Raw genomic sequence first — 21,564 nt, 5'->3', positions numbered from 1 at the left:
CCCTGTGGTTGAATAGAGACCAGTCCTATGTGTACTCTGCCTCTCGTTCAGTGACTGCTGTGATCGGCTCTAGCCCCAACGATGACCCCAAACTGGACATGCAGTAAAACTAATGTTTGAGTGGTATCATGAGTCAAGTGTACTGAAACAGCTTGAATTTGTCCCACATCAGCAATGACAAGTATTTTCTGTTTTATATCCATATACTCTTAAACTTATTTTCCATAGATATCAGGTTCTGTTAGTATTTTTAACATTCTGAATTTAAGTAAAAAGACAAACATCTGACAGAGGTAAAAGTAATTTATCAAATGCCAGACATCCAACTGGTCATTTAATGACAGCTGGTTAACTTTTTACTATAGTTAACTTAATAAAATAGCTTGAATGAAAGTTGCAACATGCCCCCCCCCCCTTTTTTAACATTACTTCTTTAAAGTAATATCAACAGTGTGTCATCCTAAAATAAAAAAATACCTTTCAACATAAACATAAACTTCCCTATAAGGAGGAATTCACTAATGGGGTGTTTAGTAACTTTTGTGTCATGTAGATTTAAACCCTCAAAGTCTGGAATCTATGGGCCTCATTCACCAATATCTTCTTAGGACTTTTCATACATTTGTTGGTAAGAGAAGCTTTTGTGGGATTTAGGACACATTCTTAAACTGCTTAATAGTTTGCACCTGTGTTCTTAAGTTGATGTATGCCAAGCTCCTAATTAGCCCAGATAAACACCCTTTTATACCCATATAAGGACATATAAAGGCTCAGAGCAAAGACAGAAGGCAGGCAGAAGCAAGAGGAAAAGAGCTACATATCAGCAACGTCCAAATCAAGATAAATCATTATATGTGATGTCATAATATGTGATACTTTAATTGTTCTAAAGTGGATGTTATCCTACTCCAAATGACATCAAAAGAGAAAGTTAATTATATTTGTCAGTGCTAGTAGTGGATATGAAATATATAGCAACATTGCATAAGTCATTTTTTGGCCAAATTGCCTATATCCTCGGCCAATCAGAGGGTTCGTTACAGTCCATAATCACTATATGCCTAAGTCATCTAATTAATCAATTATCTTTATCATCTATCAAGTCACTTTTATTTGTTATAGTTCTTGTTTCACAATGAGTAAAAATTTGATTGAAATCACATTTATTCTAAAACTGGATGCTTTCAAATGATGTAATGGAACATGATTTAAACACATTAAAACATCCATGTGTGAAGATAAGCTTTTATTGTCTTAAATAAGTGTCTAATAATGAAAAAAGGTCCACACATGTGCTGCATTTATAATTATAATTTAACTTTTTTCAGCTATGATAAAACACTGAATGTTCTAAGTAATACTTGACCATTTTATACTAATGTATTTGTGTATGTTGTTTTATTGTATCAAAGTGTTAAACTGATAAAAATGCAGTCAGTTAGAACTGATACTATATTTTATTGTGTTGATCTTTATCTTGCATATCTGAGCACTGATTAGTTGAAAATGAAACATCTCATCCTGTCGCATGAGCACTTACTTGTAAAAGTACTCCGACACTTAAGAGTTTAATTATTTTACAATAGATCTATATGTGTATATATGTCTATATGTATTATTTTTGTATTGTTAACATCTTCATAAGCTCAATTTCTGTTTTTTTACTTCTTTCAATTTCTATTGATGCATATTATTTTGATCCTATGTCAAACTGTTTTTGCATCATTTTTGTGTGCACTGTACAGATAAAGCTTGCTTGAAGCTTCAGCTCATTGTCTGTCTCTCAGAGTTAATTGAGCTGATAAAATATGAAATTTTCTCTTGCAAGAATATGAACAAGTTCAAATACAGTATAGCTTACCAGAGCTGAGCATTAGCACTTGAACCCTTGATGACTATAGAGCCTACTGCAGTTCTCTATTAGATGAGTAACTTGATCTTAGCTATCTGTGCCACTCTTGGGAGCATGGGTGGATGGTATTGGAGAGAGAGGATGGGCAGCAAGTAAAACATCCCACTCTAACAGGATCTAAAACTAGTAAAGATGCAGAGAAAGGTAGCGATTTAAGGACACATAGCTAGAAATGAATAAGAGGAGAGTTAAGCAGTGAGTTAGTGGTGGATGAGAAAGGTTGTGAGCTCAGTCGGCACTCCATTATCCTTCTCCCGTTGGTCTGAGGAGTGGATGAATAATTGAATAAGGCAGTGATGACATCACACGCCGATAACCAGTGCAGGAAATGCTGGCTGGAAAGTTTCCAACCTCCTATTTCTCCTCACATCACCCTCACTCCCTTCGCTCTTTTGTCGCCCTCCATCTTCTTACTGCTAACTTCTGTTCAAACTCAAGATACCACTGTTTTTATCCCCTTCCTCTGTCTGTGTATCCCCTTCATCATTTATCATGTCTTACATCATCCTTCTCTGTGACTCATGATCGTCCCACATGTCTTTGCTCTCTTTCCATACATCATCTCTATAAATGAGTCAACATTTCGACTCCCTTGGTTTCTGTTTTGGTCCTCTGTACTGTTCAAGGATATCATTTGTGCTTCCCCCAAAGTTAACAAGCTGACTATTTGTCTTTTGTATTTACTGTCTCACTCCATCGTCTGCTCAGCCCAGAGTTATGAGGTTGTATAAATTACACAGAGCTATTTTGTAGGAAATACTGTATGATACTTTAAGAGGAAAATGAAGATGTTTGTGAAAAATGACAACTTGTATAAGTGACTTGCATTATTAGCCAAGTGCGTATACTACCTCAAATATTTCCAACAGTTTTAAAGCCAGAGAAATTCTTGTTTTTTCTAGTTGTAATGCAGAATGTTTTGCCTCAATAAAAGCGACATACACAACATGTTTATTGTTACCCTGGGAAGACTTGAAGTTATGTTTAAGACTGCTACAAGAAGTTGCTGTACTCTGGCTGTATCTCATTTATGTTTTGCGCTGTTTACATGTCGTGATGATTATTCTCTGCCTGTATCTGCACATTGCTGCACATGCTCCTCCTGTAACCAAGACCATCTGGCTGCAGGCCACAGATATCAGATGGCCCATCTCTTTGCAAGCCAATGAAGCTAAATTAGCTTGCGCAAACAAAACTAAAGCTAACATATATACATAAATAACTAAGCTACATAGCCTACATAGCTAATGTTAGTTTTGCAGCTTTGTTAATATAGATATCCATGATCTTTGTGAGCTTTAGCATTGGCTATTTTAGCTTTGTAACTTTGTTAATTACGTAGCTTACGTGGCTAACAGAGCTACATAGATAACTGAGCTACCTTAGAGTGTTTCCAAGGAGGACAAGCTTTTTCCTATAAGCAGACTGTTTACTCAACTGCAATTAAGGCTTTTGATTTTTAACTTCTGGTATCCTAACCCTTAACCTAATCTTAACCTTTGCCCTAACCTAACTGTAATGTTGATCTAATTTCCCTTCTGAAAGATGCAGCGTCTCACATTAATGGTCTGCAAGAAAGGGCATCTGAGAGCTAAGTACAGCCCTTCTTTCATTTTGGGCTTGTTAGCTTTTGCTAGATCTAATAAAGCTGCATAGTTAACGTAACTACCTAAACCAATGTAGCTAAGTTAGCTTTAGCTACCTGAGCTTTAGCAAATATAGCTAAAGCTAATATAGCTAATATTAGCTTTGTAGTAAAAAACAATCTATGAGCTTTTTATGGACGTTTTATGGCGTTTTATGGACGAGTTTCACTAGAGATGCAAAGATACCTATGCTAATATCTGGTATTGGTGTCAATACCAAGCCTAAGTACTTGTACACTTGAAACACTGCAGTGTACTGGATGTAATTTTTCATCATTTGAGCTCTTGAACTTGGTCTGAAAAAGTTGTATCAGTGCATCAAATGGACACTTGTAAAAATCATCCATGAAACAAAAAAAAAAAAAATACTGTTTAGTAAATACACAATATTTCTGTTGAAGAGAGCCCTCAATTCAAAAGAATAAACCACAATGAAGATGGTTGGAGCTGAGCAGCACATCTCTATTTGTCATCTTTTGCAATTGTTTTGATTGAGAGCCCCATTTAGATGCTTTGGGTTCAAAACGTCTGGATACCAATTACTAATCTGATACAGAAACTTCAAGTAACCTAACTCAGTCTGACAGTCCATGTAAGGGTAGCACATCGGACTAAAAATGCAATCAAACAGTAACTATTCAATCTTTAAAGTGGCGCTGTAACATGTGTGCAATATAAAGTAACTGAAGAGGAGACACATGGTTATTTGTGTTTCTGTTTACAGACCTTGGCATACGTCTGTCCAGGTTAAACATTAATGACATCATAGAAATAAACAAAATATGAAAAAGACAACTCTGAAAGAGGTTATTTACTTCATCCAGCCACAGAATGTTTTATATTCCTACTCTCTGGAAACTTCTTAAAGTCTGAGGGAGGTCCAGAGTCCAGCTCCATTACTGCCTAGTGATCGTTATTACTTGTAAGGATTGATCTGCTTGCTATGACGTTTATTGTGATTGACATTTTGTAAGCACTAACCTTACATTATGCTAGTATTACACTGTTATTGTTTGTCATAGTTTCTTTCATTCCTCACCTTTTGGAGGTAATTGATTTAGGTATCAGATCAGTTAACTGGAAAGCTTGCTGGTTGCAGCATGCAAACGACTCTGCTCTCCTAATCAAAACAAAAAAAATGCACATACACACAAAATGTGTCATCATGTTATTGTTTCAGTGGCTCCATACTCACCGGACGTTCTTGACTCGAATGTCCGTCCTCCATCGGCTCGTCCTCTCACCTCCACCATCACCTTCCTCTCCTCTTTCTCCTCTTTTTGTTCCTTTTCCTCACTTTTAACTTGCTCACACTCCCACTCTTTGCCCATGGTCCACAGGCTGCTGTCACTAATGGAGGATCCGATCTTCTGAGACGGGCACAGCTCCAGTCGTCCCCCCTCCTTGTCCGCCCTCTGGAGCATCTCCTTCAGAGCGGCCATGGAGGTGAGAGCCGGTGGCGGCTGCATGAAGAAGGCCTGAGCCTGAGAGGTGTACTCCCACTGCTGACCATCGCTGCCCTCCTTCTCTCTCCTCCACCTCAGGTTGTAGAGTATATCTGGGTCTGGCGTTATAACTGTTGGGTCGGGTTCGGGGTCAGTGATCACTTTTGTTGGTGGGGAGGCGCTCTTGTTACGGCGCAGCTCTTTAAAGGTTGTGGTTTTGGGAGGAGATGACTGGAGCTTCTTTGGAGCTTCCATATGAGATTTTTTCATGTCCAAAATACGAGACTGAGGTGGGCCTTCACATTCGGGTGTGAAAGCTATGAGCCAATCAAATTTCTCAGGTTGTGCAGAATTGGCAGGGAGAGTGCTGACTTTGGGGGGTGGCTGAGAGGGGGGTATTGGCGGTAAGGGACGAGGAGGAGGGGGAGGTGGAGGTGAATCTGGAAAGACAGTAGGATACTGGAATAACCCATAGTCCATGTTCTTTGCCTTTGTTTCATGTGTATTGCTAAGGTTGGTGCTGTAGTAATGGTCAGAGCTCAGACCATGGTTCCGCTTCCTCCTCCTTGCCATCTCAGTAAATGATGTGGTTCTTTGTGTGTCCTTGTTTTCCTCTTTCTTCCTGCCTTCTTCGGCTTCATCTCCTCTTCCATCTTCACACAGCTTGCCTCTACTGCTCCATGCATCTCTGGCTATGATCTCTGAGTGCTTCCCCTCCTCTTCCCTTCCTTTTAGTCTAAACTCATGCAGCTCAGCATCACCTCCATCTACCTCATCCTCCAACCCTCCAACACAAACTCCAAGCTCAGGGCTGAGTTTAAGGAGCTCAGCTTGGGTCAACCCAGCGAGCATTAGCAGCTTACGAATCTCTACATCCAGTGCGTGGAAGGACGGAGGAGGCGGCAGGGTGGGTGGAGGTGGTATGGCAGGGGGAGATGAGGAAGACACTGAGATCACAGGTGGAGGAGGCAGAGGTGGGGGTCGTGTAGTAGGAGGAGGAAGGGAGAGGGGGGTCTTTTCCTGTTCAGCTTGAAGAGCAGCAAGGCGCTGGGCCTCCTTCCGAGCAAGGTGGCGTTTCCGAGGGGGAGGAATCGGAGGAGTTGGGGTGGGGACAGCTGGAGGTGGGGAAGGAGTGGTGTAGAGGGTGAGGTAAGGGACTGGTTTGGAGGCAGGGAGTGGAGGAATGGAGGGTGGAGATGGGGGTAGGGGTTTCTCACACCTAAAAGTGGTGAATGTTGGGGATGAGGAGTTAGGGGAGAAGGTAGTCATAGTAGGGGAGGTGGAGACGGCCATGGAGGTGGTCTCCCTGCTGATATTGATGTAGGTGTGCAGGTCAGAGCTCACGCTGGCATGACGCACAGGGGGTTTGGGGGGTCTGGGTGGTGGCTCAACTGGGGAGGGGGTGAGGGAATCTGGAGCAAGAGGATCGTCACAATCTGATGGAGCAGTTAGGTCGACTCCTGCGTCTGAAAACTCCTGAGACTCTCCCATCATTCCTCCTCGATTTTTATACAGTTTCCAGGGAATGTCGATGTTTCCCATTTCATCCATGACATCTGAGAGATCCTGCTCTTCCAGATCTCCAAGATCAAACCCTTTTTCATGGAGCCTAGCGATGTAGACCAGTTTGATCTCCCTGTTCACCTTCTCTAAGCAATCCAGGTGATCAAGCCGATCCCTTAGAACATCCCAGTGTTGCTCCCCTTCCAGATCCCAGCGAGCCACTTGGATTACCTGGCTGAAGCGCTCCATTTTCCCAAACTCCCCAACTGACTCAAGAAAGTCAAGCAGGCCGAGTTTTACTACCTCAGAATCACCCTTGACACCTAGATAGTCAGGAGAGGGGGAGTCGAGAGCGGAGGGGTAGCCCTCATCCGGGGAGCAGGGGGAGTTCTGGGAATGTGGTGTTAAGGAGAAGGGGTTGCGGCTAAGAGGGAGGGATGGGGGTGAGCGTGCAGGGGGCTGGCAATCAGGAGACTGGCTTTTAGGGGACAGAGCGATGGATAAATCATCTTGGTCGTGAGAGGAGCAGATGGAGGCTGATTGATCCGCACAGTCAGACTCCAGATCAGAGCAGGAACTGATGGAAGTAGAAGACGATGAGGTAGAGGAGGAGAGCGAGAACTCTAGGAGGGAGGGAGGACAGTCACAGCATGATGGTACCAGGGTGTCATCATCATCATCGTCATCATCATTGTCATCATCGTCAATGTCAATATCCCCGCTGCTTTCTTCCTCGTCTTCCTCTTCCTCCACTTTCAAATGCTTCTTGTTATCAAGATTGCCGCATTCATCTGTGTTTTTGCATTCCAGACTGGCAGCAGGGCAGGCAGAGGGCTCCTTCTTGGCGTGTGCTTCTGAGGCAGGCTGCGACTGCTCCTTGGCTCCCATCCCATCATGCCTCTGGGGCAATTGGGGTGGTGGAGGAGGTGGTAGCTGCAGTTGCTGTCTGATAGAGATGGTGTTGTTGTTGTTGTGATTGTGGTTGAACATGCTGTTGTTATCCTGTGGTGAGCGCCCGTCGCAGCATAGACACGGGAGGCTCGGTTCGTTGCAGTTCGGGTCGAGAGGAAGAACGGAGGGGAGGGGAGGAGGGGCTGCTGCAGCCGCAATTTTGTTCGCTGCAGATGCGTGAGAACTCCTTGGTTTGGGTTTAACTGTTTTGGAGACGGCGGAACCTGCTTTTTGAGCGCTAAACCTGGACTGGCTTACCGGAGCTCGAGGCTGCACCCCCACCCTGGACCTGGTGGCTGCAGTGGGGCCTTTCGTAGCCCGGCGAGGGGAGGACGTAGTGATTGTGTTCATGTTTTTATCCTCCCTTTGAAAACCGGCGCCACTAGACTTTGGTCCAGCTGAAGTATTGGTCCGTCTGCTGCTGTCAAAGCGGCGCGGCTTTGGAGGCTGAGAGGAGGATTGCATCCTGGAAACAGGGTTTCTTAGGATGCTATGATACTTCTGTTGCTATAGAAACAAGTGTTGTAAAGGCTGGAAGGATCCAAACTATGACGCGTCGTGACGGTCACATCTTGGCCTGGATCCCAAGATCCTGTAATATCAAAGGAGACACATGGTGAATAACCACTGCGAGCAAATTCTGCTCTTCAAAGACAGTTTTTCCTGCTTCCTGCTACACGTGTCATTTTAGGCCAAGCCTTTGAAGTTAAACCCATCATGTCGACTGGTTATTAAATCTCAACTGCTTTTGGGCTCTCTATTTTATAATTATCACAGCTGAAGTCCTGTGAGGAGACAGCAGTGATAAGAATACACACTTGCTCACACAGAGAGTCCTATTAAAGAATAATAGGCCATGATAAATAATCATCCGACACTTCAGAAAAAATGAGCTGAAACAATTAGTTCAACGGAAAGACCATGAGTGGTTTCTCAGATATTAAATTAACTGTCAAAGTTTCCAAGTTTCCTAATAAGCTCTTATTCAACCCTTTTGATTTAATTATGAGCCTAACTATTTCAATCTCTAACAAAAGTAAACAGAACAACAAGGGGCATTTCCAAAGAGGGGTCAAGCATCCTTGACAAGCATCCTTGAAATCAGACACACTATCCCTGAAGATGTCACAAAATCCTAAACTGGGGGGCGCAGATGGCCTAGCAGTTAGGTCACGCCCCATGTATGGGCGGCCCAGGTTCAAGTCTGGTCTGCGGCCTCTTTCCCACACGTGTTACTCCCATTCTCTCATCCCTGTCTCTGATTCTTTCCACTGTCCTCTTCTGTAAAATTAAAGCACAAAACGCCCAAAAATATATCTTCAAAAAAAAAATCCTGAACCAGGATTAGCAGCTTGCCTTAAGGGGGAAGATTCATGTTAAAATCATCTTTCTGGGTTATGCTCCCACAGGCTGCTTGCATTTAAATGCCACATTTCTTTTTTTCTAGTACTATAAATTTTGACTTTGGATGAGAATCTTCTTTTTGAGTGTTGAATGTTGCCTCTTTTGACTGTTGCTTTGAAATCCTCTGCACTTCCTTGTCTCTTTTTCACATCGGTTTTGATTGTATCATAACATGGTGAATATGCATTTTTTACTCTAACCCTAACCCTAACCCTTGAAATAAAAAATGATGAAAAATGATAAATTGCTTTGAAATTAATAAGTCATACTCAGGAATAGAGCGGGACAGTTACATTTGCATTCTCTTCTTTGTTGCAACAGAAATTTTTGTAATTCACACACCACAAAAGTCTGAATTTATTGCCATAAATATGATTTTTTTTTTTTTTTCACAAAAGCATTGCTTTTGTTCATTTAACATGCTTACACACTGTTTTCAAGCATTTAGATCAATGCTTATCAACCCTTTTTCTAAGGCATACCTCAGGTCAAATCAAAATCACAAGGCCCATAATATTCATATATTCATATAAAATAGCCTCTTTAAAACATGTAACAGTAACAATAGTTGTTGTGTAGTGGTAGGAATAATGTATTGCTGCACAAATTCCAATGGCACACCTATATTTGACTCAAGGTACACCATTTCAGAAACACTGAGTTAGATTACAGTTAAGTGAGTTATCTACAACCCTGAGAGTAGCGATGGAAAAAATAGTGGCAAAAAAAGTACTTAATTTTGGATTTACAAGAAATATGTTGTTACAGATGATCTCTATGATAGTGAAAATGACATTGCACATAATATTTTTTCACTTATAATGTGGGCCCAAGATGTAAAAACAGAACAATTAAATATGATTTCAAGGTCCAAATGTCAATTGTCCATAATGAAGCCAATAGAATCTTACTGCATTTGTCTGGAATAACTTCCTGTTTTGTTTTGAGCTTCTCGTATTACTATAGATTTTGAAGTTAATTGGCATGTGACGAATGGCACCCAGATGGAGACTCTGTAAGTTAATGTAGCATTCATGTTAAGACTTACAGAAGCTTTGCTTTAACTATTCAAACTCTCAAATGTACACACACTTATAGTCACATTTATTAACTGAACACATGCTTAAATCACACTGAACAGGGCATGAAATACACAAAACTATAAATCATAAATGACTTAATACATGTACGATTATATTGCTTTTAACACCCAACTAAACATTAGGAGTCCCATAGGCCTTTTCACTCTGATTTTGTAATTTCAGTATATTGCAGTAAGAAAAGACATCACACCACTGACTTCATGCAGTCCCATTGAAGTTAATGTAGTTTGGCCATCCTGGTAAAAAAAAAAAAAAAAAATCTACACACGCATCTGAACAGGGCATATTTAAGTCTCGGACTGGTGGAAAAAAACAGACTTGGACCTTGGACATGTCACCTTAGGAAAAAATAATGTCTCTTTTTCTTCTGTTTTACTTTTATCTGACAGCCAAGTGCATAAGTTTTAGGCATGTAGGACGCTAAGGATTAATCAAGGGGGCTGATATGCCACAAACCGTGATGGAGGGGCTCAGAGTCAAGCTCAACACATGTCGACATGTGTGTCCCTCAGTGGCCAATGTCAATTTTGTAACTTTTACCTGGGCCTTTTAACCCCTGGTGACACTGCCTGTGGTTTTCTGGCCCTTGGGACATTCACTTGGACAGGTACCCAGGCCAGGGTAGTGGCACACCCATGGGGTTACAAGACAGTAAGAGGAGGGATCACTGGATGGCTTCCATAAAACAAAGACCATTTTCAAATTATTTAAAATAGTATATTTTACCCAGAATTTTGAAAATATATGTATGAAAGTAGTTCATTTAAAAACAAAACTAAAATCATATCTTGAGATTTATACTCAAATCAAAGCATTGCCAAGAAATAAATAATATTTAAGTCTGCTCACAACTATCTTCCAGTATGCACCACTGTGCGCACCTTTAACCACCTCCGGAGTCAGAGGGGGTCCCCAGGTCTAACAGTAACAAACAGGGTCCCCAGGTCTCAGTATTACAGCAGTTGCAGGCTGGAAAGTTTGGGAACCTCTGCCTTAGGCCACGATAATTGCCTTACCCGCCCCTACTCTGCCCTAAAGATGTGGGCTTTGTTATTGTTTCAACATAATATTTTCCAATTCCTCTGGTAATATGCTAGGACATCCACAGCATGACGAAGGTTGTGTCAATCCTCCTTCCTACCTGATGGTGCCCTCAGGGGCCTTACTTGCCATATCTACGCCTCACTTCAGCCTACATTTTTGGCACAATCATGCCTATAAGTTCTGCACAGTACTCTACTTTCCAATCTAGCATAGAAAATAACTGATCAAATCTGTTTATGATTTTAAAAATGTTGTTTTTGTTTGTCAGATCTGCAGACAATGGCTGCAACAGTATTTCTACAAAGGTATTTACCATTTGAAACATATTTTATGGAACCATCCAGAATCTACAAAAAAATCAGTTGACATTAAAGAAAAAAAAATGAATGCCACAGCTTTTGTGTGCTCCTTTGCTGCAGGTCTGACTTGTCTCATGGTGTCCTATTTTCATGGTGTTCAGATGTGCTATCTTTCTATTGAAATTCAAAACACAACCCACACAGAAATCACATGAAAAGCCTCCTGTGATAATCATTATCAGCTAATTCAAAGTCTAATAACTGTCAGTCATCATGTGAGAGGGTTGTGTTCAGCCTCACTGGGCTCTGATTTTCATGAGTTTACAGTATTCAAGCTGTCTCCATCTGTGCCAGTCCATCCTTACAGGCTGACAAGAAGCAGAACCAGCTCTACATGAAAAGAAACGTCGTTAAAGAAACAGTACCTGGAGCAAAGACTGAAAATAAGGAAAATTTAACTGGAGCATGAAATAATCATGCAGCAGCAGTGAACAACAGTGCCTTTATAAGCCCATATACCGAGGGCTATAGCTCATATATCCCTCCACAGTGCCCTTCACATCACTGAGGAATATTAAACACTAGAGTGCTAACATCGGGCCTGTCGTCGGAATAATGACCTTAAGAGTCCACAAAGTACGGTAGAACACAGGCTACCATCATGTGTAATTTAACCCGTCCTGTGTATAGTGTATGTATTGATCCCACAGAGCTGATGGAGACTGGGAGGATGGGAGGAGAGGGAGGGGAGGAGGGGGTACCTCCAGCCGCATCGTCCTGATATACAGGCCCATCCGCCCGAATTATAACTAAATTATTCAACATGAGAAAGCATTTCAGATAAAAGGGGAAAATAACGGTTAATTTTATGCACAACGCTTCAATAAACATCCCCGTAAATAGCGGGATCGTTTGTTTCTTGATCTACGCAGGCTCAGTGTGACAATCAGACGGTTTCGCTCACCAGACTGAGCTCTAAATGTGTATAAAAAAACCAATCAAGTGAAAGTGATATAAATAATAATATATTAAGATTCAACTCACGGTCAGATTGAGGTAAAGATGGATGAAGGTCTCCATCTCAGTGAGTCCCTCACATAGCAGTCCGAGTGAATGTGAATCTCTCTACGACGGTAACAGCCTCAGCAGCTGTCTTCTCGCGCGAGCATCCAACAATTCCCCCTCTCTCCTCCACCAGCCTGACCAAACCACACCCCTTGTTTGCCTGATCCCCAAATCCAATTTAACTTTAGGCGTTTAAAAGTGATCTGTTTTGTGTCCTTGGTCATGAATTGATGTCTATTTGAATTTTATGTTGTCAATTTATTTTTATGTCCCACCAATCGTTACCCAGCTATGGGTGCGATTTTATAATGATACCTAAAAATACTCAGAACATTTTCTTAATGTTGTATTCAAACACCAAACAGTGCTAGTCGTGGGAATTTTGCCTCCCATCTCTTCAGGCACTTTGTTTTGTACCAAATTGGCGTCATAATGTCAGACAATTTCAGTAGTGTTTAATTTGAAAATTTTGGTCATTTGATTAGAAATTTTGGCCGGAATTTGCTTTAAAACTTTAAGTATTTGCCTGAAAATCTTCAGGAATTTTCATGGAATTTCTGGTGAAAATTTATGTATACCTTTTGGCTTTTCAGGAAAGTTTACTGAAAAGTTTGGCCGGAATATTTGAAGACATTTTGGGGTAGATTGAATTTTTGGAATTTAACAGAAGTTATTGATAATGTCTTGGAAATTTGGGGAAATTTAAGGGGATTTTTTAGGTCTGGGATATCTCTGATCATTCTAAAGGGATTTTTCAAAGACCTCCAGAGCTTTTAGTGAAAAGTCTAGTTCATACCTGGCCTTACTTACTGAATGCCCCCCTTCCAACATCCTGAAACACATTCAAAATGTTTTTTTTAATGTTTAAGGACAACTGCAAGCCTCTGGAGGATCCTACACCTTGTGGTTTGTGGGACTCCAAAGTCACCAGCAGCTTCAAATACCTGTTTGCTGCTTTGTAATGGCATTTTAGCAACTGCTCTCTTAATCCAGTGAATTTGTCTGGCAGAAACCTTCCTCATTATGCCTTTATCTTCACAAACTGAATCAGCCACAAATTTCTTCATAGTACGATGATCACGCTTAAGTTTTCTTGAAATATCTAATGTTTTCATACCTTGTTCAAGGCATTGCACTATTTGACACTTTTCGGCAGCAGAGAGATCCTTTTTCTTTCCCATATTGCTTGAAACCTGTGTCCTGCTTAATAATGTAGAACTTCCTTCTTAAGTAGTTTTCCATTAATTGGGCTCACCTGGCAAACTAATCATCACAGGTGTCTGAGACTGATTTCAGTGATCAAAGAGCCCTGAAAAACAATACCATCCATTACTGTAATTGAAAAACAAAAAATTGAAGGTTTGTGACACTAGAATCAAATATGCATAATAATGTAGAGCACAATGTACAAATAGTTATGTAGTTTTTATGAGTTTAGAGTTAAATTTCAATTTGGAAAGTGTGGTCACCACTCATTCACATAGCTGACATAAAGAGACAACCAAACAGTTCCACTGGTATTCACACCTACGGGCAATTTAAAGTCCCAAATCAGCCTAACAAGCATGCTTATGGGCTGTGAGAGGGAACAGTAGTACCTGAAGAGTAGCCATCGATGCACTGGAGAAGATGCAAACTCCACACAGAAAGATGTCCGACCATGACTCAAACCAGGAATCTTCTGTGAGGTGATGGTAGTCACCACTGAGGCACTGTGCTTTCCACAAGTGGAGGAGGTTTGTCTAAGTATCTGGTTTTGTCAATTAAGCTATTGTTTACTGTTGTTCACAAATGTAACTCTGTTTTCCCATCTATCAGCTGATTTTACCATCATGAAATCCCTTATCAATCGTCCTATGAAAAAAGTAAACGTATGCTCAACCAATCTACATCCTAAGACAGGATGTATAATATCTGATAATTACAGTGGACTTCTGTATTCCATATTCAGTGCAAGACTCCCACTTGCAGCATAAAATGTGTTATGTGCCTTATTAGAAATTACTCAGTTTAAAGATCTGAATAGTCTTAGCAGCCTCTCTATTATAATGTAGTTAAGATTATTCTTAACAAATTGATTTGTATAGGGCACCACCAAAATGCAACAATTTCCCCAATCCAAAGTTGTCATCAAATACTTCTTGACAACCAAAATCATTAAATCCTTACATCTGTACAGCTGGAGGTAGGTTGTGTTTTTTGTTGGAAAAAATGAGTCTATCATTCAAATCCTTGTTATGATAGTCTATTTTGATTAGCTTGTTGTCCTGACCTACAGCTTATTAAGAGACCAAACATGAGAACAATACTGGGTGTGCATTATTTATTAAAATCAATAACATCCGGGTCAGTAGAGGCTTTAAAGCTGCATTACAAAAATATCTGGAATTAAAAATTAGCTTTAAACCTGTCTGGTCAGGATTGACACTGACAAAGATGCACTGTCCTTTTCAAATGTTCACCACATATTACCTCTTTTCCTACAAAATTCTCATTATTTTGACGATCATATCTGTTTGGGCTGGTACCTTGCCCCGTCTTGCATTCCTGAGGACAGAAAAATATTAAAGCTCAACGTGCCCATTAGCTAAAGCAATGCCATTCCTAAATCCACTCTTTAATAAATAGATAACATGAAGCAAAAGATACAAGCTATATGAAGACATTTACAGCCAATTATCTACAAAACCATTACAGTTTATAAATTTCCAGAGAGATTTTTACACATCACGGCCCTCTTCAGGCCAGGCTACTGGGACTCAGAGAAGTCACACCCTGTGTCAAGTTAACAGTTGCAGGATAACCTTGTTGAAACAGCTTCCAGTGTTAATGAATCCCTCCCCTATCACTTGTTCCTTTTGTAGATTTTTTTGGCAAAATTGAGGAAGACTGAATGAGGAAGGTTTTGAGCGTGACATGCGATGAGCTTCTGTAGCCGCTGGTAACTCTCATCTTCATATTTGTGGTACAGTTCTGGCATCTGCAGCGTGTTGTACAATGCTTTGACCTTTTCAACACTGGCATCATCATGACGCCCGTAACAAGCCTGAGGAAAGATGAAAAACATCAGATCAGCTGACAGAACATACATGGAAGAATAAAAGGAAACCTGCTGTAAGAAAAAAATAAATAAAATGAAGGAAGCACTGATGCTCAAGTGATTTATTAACTTTGTTACACGATGTCTTAGTTAAAAAATGGCAACATGTTAGATATCAGTTAAAAGTGAAACTCCATGCATTTCTTTCACTGGAAAACAATAAGTTTGCTGCATTTCCTGTAAAGAACTACTTAACCCTCTGCCCACTTTTTTCACATGAACACTTGTATATGATGGGATTCATTACTGTTGGTCAGTTAGAGTCCAAATCGTGAAATTTTTGCTTGAAATATTTACAACACCCTTTGTTCAAATACACATGACAACTGCACTCTGCAGGTTGAAACCATCCACTGCAACTGATCGTTTTTTGTAAATTTTCTACTAGCTTATTGAATGCTAAGTGACGTATGTGGTGCTGTCATCCCCACAGAGATAAACGGTTTCTGCCCACTTTTTACACAACTATGAAGTTATTTAGCAGCTGCCAACAGATAAAAATCCTTCAATCAGAGATGTCACTGAGCAGGTGCAGAAACAGACATGTTAAATATCCAGGGATAAGCCTTATTTATAAGGACAGTCTGGGGGCCCGTCCATAGAAATGTTTCCTGGACGGGCAGCTGTATGCACTATTTTTACACAATCTTAAATAAATAGTAAAAGTTAAAATGCCCAAAAATGTAAACACTGTATGGGGAAAAATGATGCTGTTTTAAATACTTAACTGTAGGCAAAAATGTCTTAATCCAGGGGTGTCAAACTCAATCACAGCAGGGGCCAGATTCCAGATTTAGATCTAACCTGAGGGCCTAACAGGGCAAAGTTTAACCATAAACCATCAACCTAATTTTCAACTAGTAATGAATTATTGAAAAAAAAAAACTTCACAATGATGAAAATGATTTCAAGATTTTAAAAAAGTCAAAATAAAAAGGTTAAAGCCTCGAATTAATGGATAAAAAGTCAAAATAATGTTTTAAAGGGAAAATATATAAAATATAAGGTCCCAATTATGCTTAAAAGATTAAAATATAAGATTAAATTCAAAATCATGAGTTTTAAAGGTCAAATATGAGTTGAAATTTTAAATTGTAAATCTGACGGGTCAAAATATAGGATTAAAAGTCAGTATTATGAATTTAAAAGGCCAAAACATGAGATAATAAGTCAGAATCCTAAGTTTAAGTAGTAATTGTGAAATGCAAAATTGAAAATCCGCAATGAAAATATAAATTAATTTCTTCTTCTACATTCCTGATGTTTTATCTAATTACTTTTAAGCTTTATTTTTCACATTTTTCTAACTTTAGGATATTTTTAATCACCAAGTTTACATTTTTACACAGGAGGAAATCTAAAGACCCCATACCGGTGGGCCATTTATAATCAAACTATGACATGGTCTTGCCGACCAGGTATAACTGTACCATGGGCCGGATTTGGACCTTAAGTGTGACACCCTTGTCTTAATCTAACTGTGCTAAAAGTGTCACTATCATTCTGAAATCATAACACAAACTTGAAGTTCAGTAATTTCCACTTCTGTCTCCTATAAAGTAAGTAACAATTAAATTTCATAGGTAGGGTAGGAATTTAGTGAAATGTTAACTTTTTTGAAAACAATCTTTTTCTTTTTTAAACAAAGAATATAAGAGCAACAATTGTGGTTACAGATGTTGATTTACACACAAATGCTGGAAACTGTATTTTTATAACAATGTGAAAAGTACTTTTTATACTGCAATGAGTCCATATGTTTTTAAAGGTAAAAATGATCTGATTTTGTTCTTTAAGTTTGACTCTAAAAATTCTTTGAAGGAATTTTCTAGGGGGGTGCTTTGAATTTTTTTTATTTTTGGTACTTTCAGGAGAATTTGGGGAATTTATTTTCCAAGTTTTGGGAATTTGAATAAAAATTTGAGTAGGAAATTTCCTTTGAAATTTACCTGAATTTTCCTGGATATTTTTAGGGACTTTGTTAAGATGTTTTGGAGATTTTTGGGGAATTTTTTCCATGGAACTTAAATGGAATTTATTTGTAGATTTCTGTGACTTTGCTTTAAATTTGGGAATGGGAATTTCCTAACATTTTCAGGATTTTTCTTGGGGGGTACTTAGAAATGTTTAACTTTTTTGTAATTTTAGGATACTTTTCAAAGTTTGGGGAATTTGATTGGAAAGTTGGGCAGTGAATTTCTTTCTTAATTTTCCTGAAATTTCATGGAATTTTTAAGGGACTTTGTTTGGATGTTCCAGATATTTTAGGGGGGAAGTTTTCCCTTGGAATTTATCTGGAAGTTTGGGGGAATTTGATCTAAAAAATTAAAGTGGTATTTGCTTTGAAATTTGAGGAAAAAATAAGTGAAATAAAATGTCGTAAGCCTGTTGTCCCCATATGTAGACACCATATTTTGGTCAAAACTACTTCTTGCTTAAAGACAGGGTTTAGGTTTACTTATTAGGTCCCGATCCTAAATGAGTGGGAGAAACGAACAAAAAAAAAATCAGTACAAACAAAAGCTCGGGTCTCAGGGGGATATATTAGAGTTAAATACTATATGGTTATATTGAAATACTTCTTTGTTTGATGTGACTGTGCCAATACAAGATCCAAGCACACCTGTGGCTGAATCACATACAGTTGCTGCACATAGCTTCAAATAGAAAATGTTGTTACAGGAAGTCTTACCTCCAGCTCTGCTCTCTGTTCAGGAGTCATGATTTCCAGAGCTCTGACCACCAACCAGCTGCATTTGTTATCCTGGATGTCTGTACCAATCTTTCCTGTAACGGCAGGATCTCCATAGCAGTCCAAATAGTCATCCTGTAAACAACACACATTTGGTTGATATTAATTCAGTAAAGTTGACATGACTTAAGGTGCAGGATGGAATACACGATCGTAAGAGTACCTGAATTTGAAAGAACTCTCCCATCTCAAGCAAGATATGCTTGGCGTTACTGTGTTCCTCTTCACTCACAATTCCTGCCTATAAAAGTGATGTACAATATTAATGAGAAAAGAGTTTGGTCACTCTGATACTTAACATTTTCAGACCAGTCTTTTCTCTTTAAAGATTCAATCTCATCATTTTCTAGTACTTTCTGTCATGGAGGGAAAATGTTAACACACTCACTATGTACATTGCAGCTGCCACAGGGAGGTAAAAGGAATAAAAGGCAGTCTTGTATTTCACAATAGCTTTATATCTGTAAGACAAGGAGAGGAAAATGTACACCCATTTGCTTTGAAACTACATGCTATGATGCAGATTTACATAAACATCTTAATCACCTCTCCATGGTGAATCTGTTGAGGTCAATCTGACCGGGAGGAGCAGTCATGAGGTCAAGAGCTTGGCCGAGCTCTGTCTGGAAAGATGTCTGAAACAAACAGAGCTGTTGTCAGAATCCTGCTTGTGGTTATGTTTCTGGATGTCATCAATCAGGACCTTTAGTACCTCAGTAAACAGCTCCAGCAGATGGACGTAGTAAGGCTGATCCCTGCAGTGTCGGCGAAGAAGTCTGTAGATTGACCCTTCAAGGAGAAATGAGTCATTGATGGCATCAAGACCTATCCCATCCTTTAAAACAAAACAGAAACTGCATGAGAAACCAATCGCTCCTCTAATTATCACACACTTCAAAAACTACATAGAAAAACTTGAGATTTTCTTTTTTCTGTTGCATTTCATGTCCTACCTTCTTGTACCAGCAGGGCTGTCCTCTGCGGGTCACAGATGCATCCATGATATCATCGGCCACGAGGAAAAAAGCCTGAAGCTGCAAACAACACGGACACAGTTCTAATATTGATATCCAATATTGATATTACATCAAGAAGTTTCAGTTCATGTTTTAAGGACAAAAAATAAGGAACACACTCATGGATTTCTTGAAGCCTAAAGATGCTCTGTAAAAAGATTTACTTGACTTGCACATCTCTGTGTCCTCTTTATTATCATTCATCTGCACACATGGATGACATGAATAATTAAACATTTTTATCTATACTTACTATTTGATTTCTTTTCTATTCTGTCTTTTCAGAATAGATTATATACCCTTACATCTCTGGTTCTTAGGTCTTTTTTTATTCAGTTGGGTGTGCTGCCTGAGTTTGTCTAGGTTATTCTGAGATTTTATTCTGGGTCTTTATTTATATTTTGGATTTTTATGTTTCTGTATTTATTTTCTGATGTCTTTCTAATATGATATGTCCTTGGCTTTTTAAATGTGTCTGCTGGGTTATTATAATATCAAAATGTTATAATATTGGCTGAATTTTCATGGGGTCTTCTGTTGTTCAGGGTTTGTCTTGTGTTGTTATGCTTGTTTGGTGTAATGTGTTTGTGTGTAATGATGCTTTGTTTTATTTGTGATTCTGTTAATTGTCAATGCACTTATGCACGCTACAAATACATTTCTCAATGTGATTATTATCATATCAAATATAAATCTGGGACAAACAAATAAGAACATTTCTGTTTGGTAGTTTATTTCTTTGTTGTAACAATTCTTGGCAATAAATCATATACTGTAGGAAAGCCCGTTTATTTCTCATTTAAGTGGTGCCACATTTGTAAGGAACATGCATTTGTGGGATGAGCAGCAGTGCTGAGTATGTGGGGTGCACCATGAAAAATTTTCCCAGTCTTCTGCCAATGCCAAACTGCTTATTAAAAGAAAAAAAAAAAACAATTTTTAAAGCTTGATGTTCTTAAAAAAACAGGTGCAATGTACACTGGATGAGAAATGCTACTTTGGCTACAAAGCCAAAATCAGTTTTAAACTTTTGATAAATTTTAATGATAGTGAGCAGATTAGGGTCATATTTATAATCCTTTTACTTTTGGTAAAATGTTCTTACCAACTCTATGCACCAGCCCACGGTGAGAGCCCTCTGCACTGTGTCCTGTGTGAGCTGAGTGGGTGGGAGTAGTTCCCTCAGTGAGCCAATCACTGACAGGCCTCTGTTCCTCTTGCCTCCGGGGGAATTGTACTCCAGAACCTGGGACACGAGTGGACCAATGTGAAGCCCAGCCCTTGTGATAAGAAAGTATCCGACAGACATGGCAGCCTGAAGTACAAACATACCTGTCTCAGCCTGCTCAGAGCATCAGAAAGAGCAGGGTCGGTGAGATCCCGCTCTGCAAGTTCTGTAACCAGCTCTTCAAACTGAGCTTCAAACAGCTGAGGGTCCGACAGAAGCGCCTTTTTACTGTGAATCCCATTGCAAACTGCGTCTCCCTGAAAAGACGAGGTGCACAGCAGAAGAGATTTGTTTTTTGGCTTAGGCGGGGGTAAGGGCAGCCACATGGTCCGACTCACTTTTGGGCCATTTAGGACCCAGCTAAGCAGCCGTCTCATGCCTCTATCAACAAAAACTAGCCCTAGCGACGGTAACAGGCTGTGTCAACCCTGTCAGACTGCACCGGTAACCACTTCGTCACATTTCATTGGTATGTTTTTCCGGTTAAGAGAAACCACCAGTCTAATTAGCTCCACCGTTTCATACTGAACATTAGTCAGCTAAGCTAAGTAAACAGCAGCAAGGACTGCACTATAATTAGCTAGCAAATTTCTTTTTCACGAAAGGAAGCGTTAGCTGACGTTAGCCTACACTGTTTACCTCAATTTAATTTATGAACAAGGCTAGCCATCACGTACCGAATAAAAATATTTTTTGTGCAGACAAATTCCTTTACTTACCATGTTGACACTACCGTGTAATCCGAAACTGTCCGAAATGAAACCGCAAAAACCTTTATCTTCAGTTTCTATGTTTTAATGTGTTACAGAAGTCTGTGAACGTCTCCTAAACCAGGATGTGCTGATTGTAGTTCACGTTAGCGCTTCTGCCTTTTTTATTTCTGAGCAGCGGGACTAGATTTCCCAGCATCCATTGCGAGAATCGCGTGTGGGCGAGGATTTCGAAGGCTCCATTTGACATTAAGCGTTTTGATTGGCCAGTAGTATCGAACCAGGATGGGCTTTTACACTGACTAACCAATAGGGACGTAGAAGAGGCGGGGTTTAGGTGGAGTGGGGAGATTTTTGAAGCTAGGGTTGAGCCTATAATAGTTTTA

At 39.7% G+C, this 21,564-nt stretch overlaps 2 protein-coding genes and 1 long non-coding RNA gene across 7 annotated transcripts in view; 1 reads left to right on the top strand and 2 right to left on the bottom strand.

Annotated features, from left to right (window-relative positions):
• The window catches only part of rusc1 (RUN and SH3 domain containing 1), a 32,018-nt gene extending 18,473 nt beyond the window's left edge, over positions 1–13,545 (bottom strand). For 2 of the 3 annotated variants that reach the window (XM_041792968.1, XM_041792970.1), the window contains exons 1-2: positions 12,352–12,473; positions 4,754–8,049 (exon numbers count right to left, since the gene is read on the bottom strand). In XM_041792968.1, the coding sequence (XP_041648902.1) occupies positions 4,754–7,922 (3,169 nt within the window). In that variant the 5' untranslated portion in view covers positions 7,923–8,049; positions 12,352–12,473. Of the gene's footprint in view, positions 1–4,753; positions 8,050–12,351; positions 12,474–13,489 lie in introns of those variants that run through there. The other variant, XM_041792969.1, reaches the window with a different exon arrangement.
• Positions 13,546–13,664: 119 nt separating this feature from the next.
• LOC121513024 lies at positions 13,665–19,951 on the top strand. Its single transcript, XR_005992165.1, has 2 exons — positions 13,665–14,108; positions 19,194–19,951. It is a non-coding gene; the product is annotated as an uncharacterized LOC121513024 (long non-coding RNA).
• fdps (farnesyl diphosphate synthase (farnesyl pyrophosphate synthetase, dimethylallyltranstransferase, geranyltranstransferase)) lies at positions 14,682–21,324 on the bottom strand. 3 transcript variants are annotated; one of them, XM_041792496.1, is made up of 10 exons: positions 21,188–21,324; positions 20,573–20,725; positions 20,346–20,486; positions 19,178–19,258; positions 18,937–19,059; positions 18,771–18,859; positions 18,613–18,685; positions 18,388–18,465; positions 18,165–18,299; positions 14,682–15,418 (listed from the first exon to the last, which is right to left on the bottom strand). In XM_041792496.1, exons 1-10 carry the CDS (start codon positions 21,188–21,190, stop codon positions 15,218–15,220), a joined length of 1,077 nt encoding a protein of 358 aa, XP_041648430.1. In that variant the 5' UTR covers positions 21,191–21,324; the 3' UTR covers positions 14,682–15,217. The 3 variants fall into 3 exon arrangements, with proteins under 3 accessions (XP_041648430.1, XP_041648429.1, XP_041648428.1); XM_041792495.1 differs by lacking the exon at positions 21,188–21,324 and having other exon boundaries at positions 14,682–14,919; positions 15,177–15,418; positions 20,573–21,032; XM_041792494.1 differs by lacking the exon at positions 21,188–21,324 and having other exon boundaries at positions 20,573–21,032.
• Between the last annotated feature and the right edge of the window lie 240 nt (positions 21,325–21,564).

Source organism: Cheilinus undulatus, linkage group 8, assembly GCF_018320785.1.
Source record: "Cheilinus undulatus linkage group 8, ASM1832078v1, whole genome shotgun sequence".
Classification (NCBI taxonomy): Eukaryota; Metazoa; Chordata; class Actinopteri; order Labriformes; family Labridae; genus Cheilinus; species Cheilinus undulatus.
This window is presented reverse-complemented; position numbering and strand designations above follow the sequence as displayed.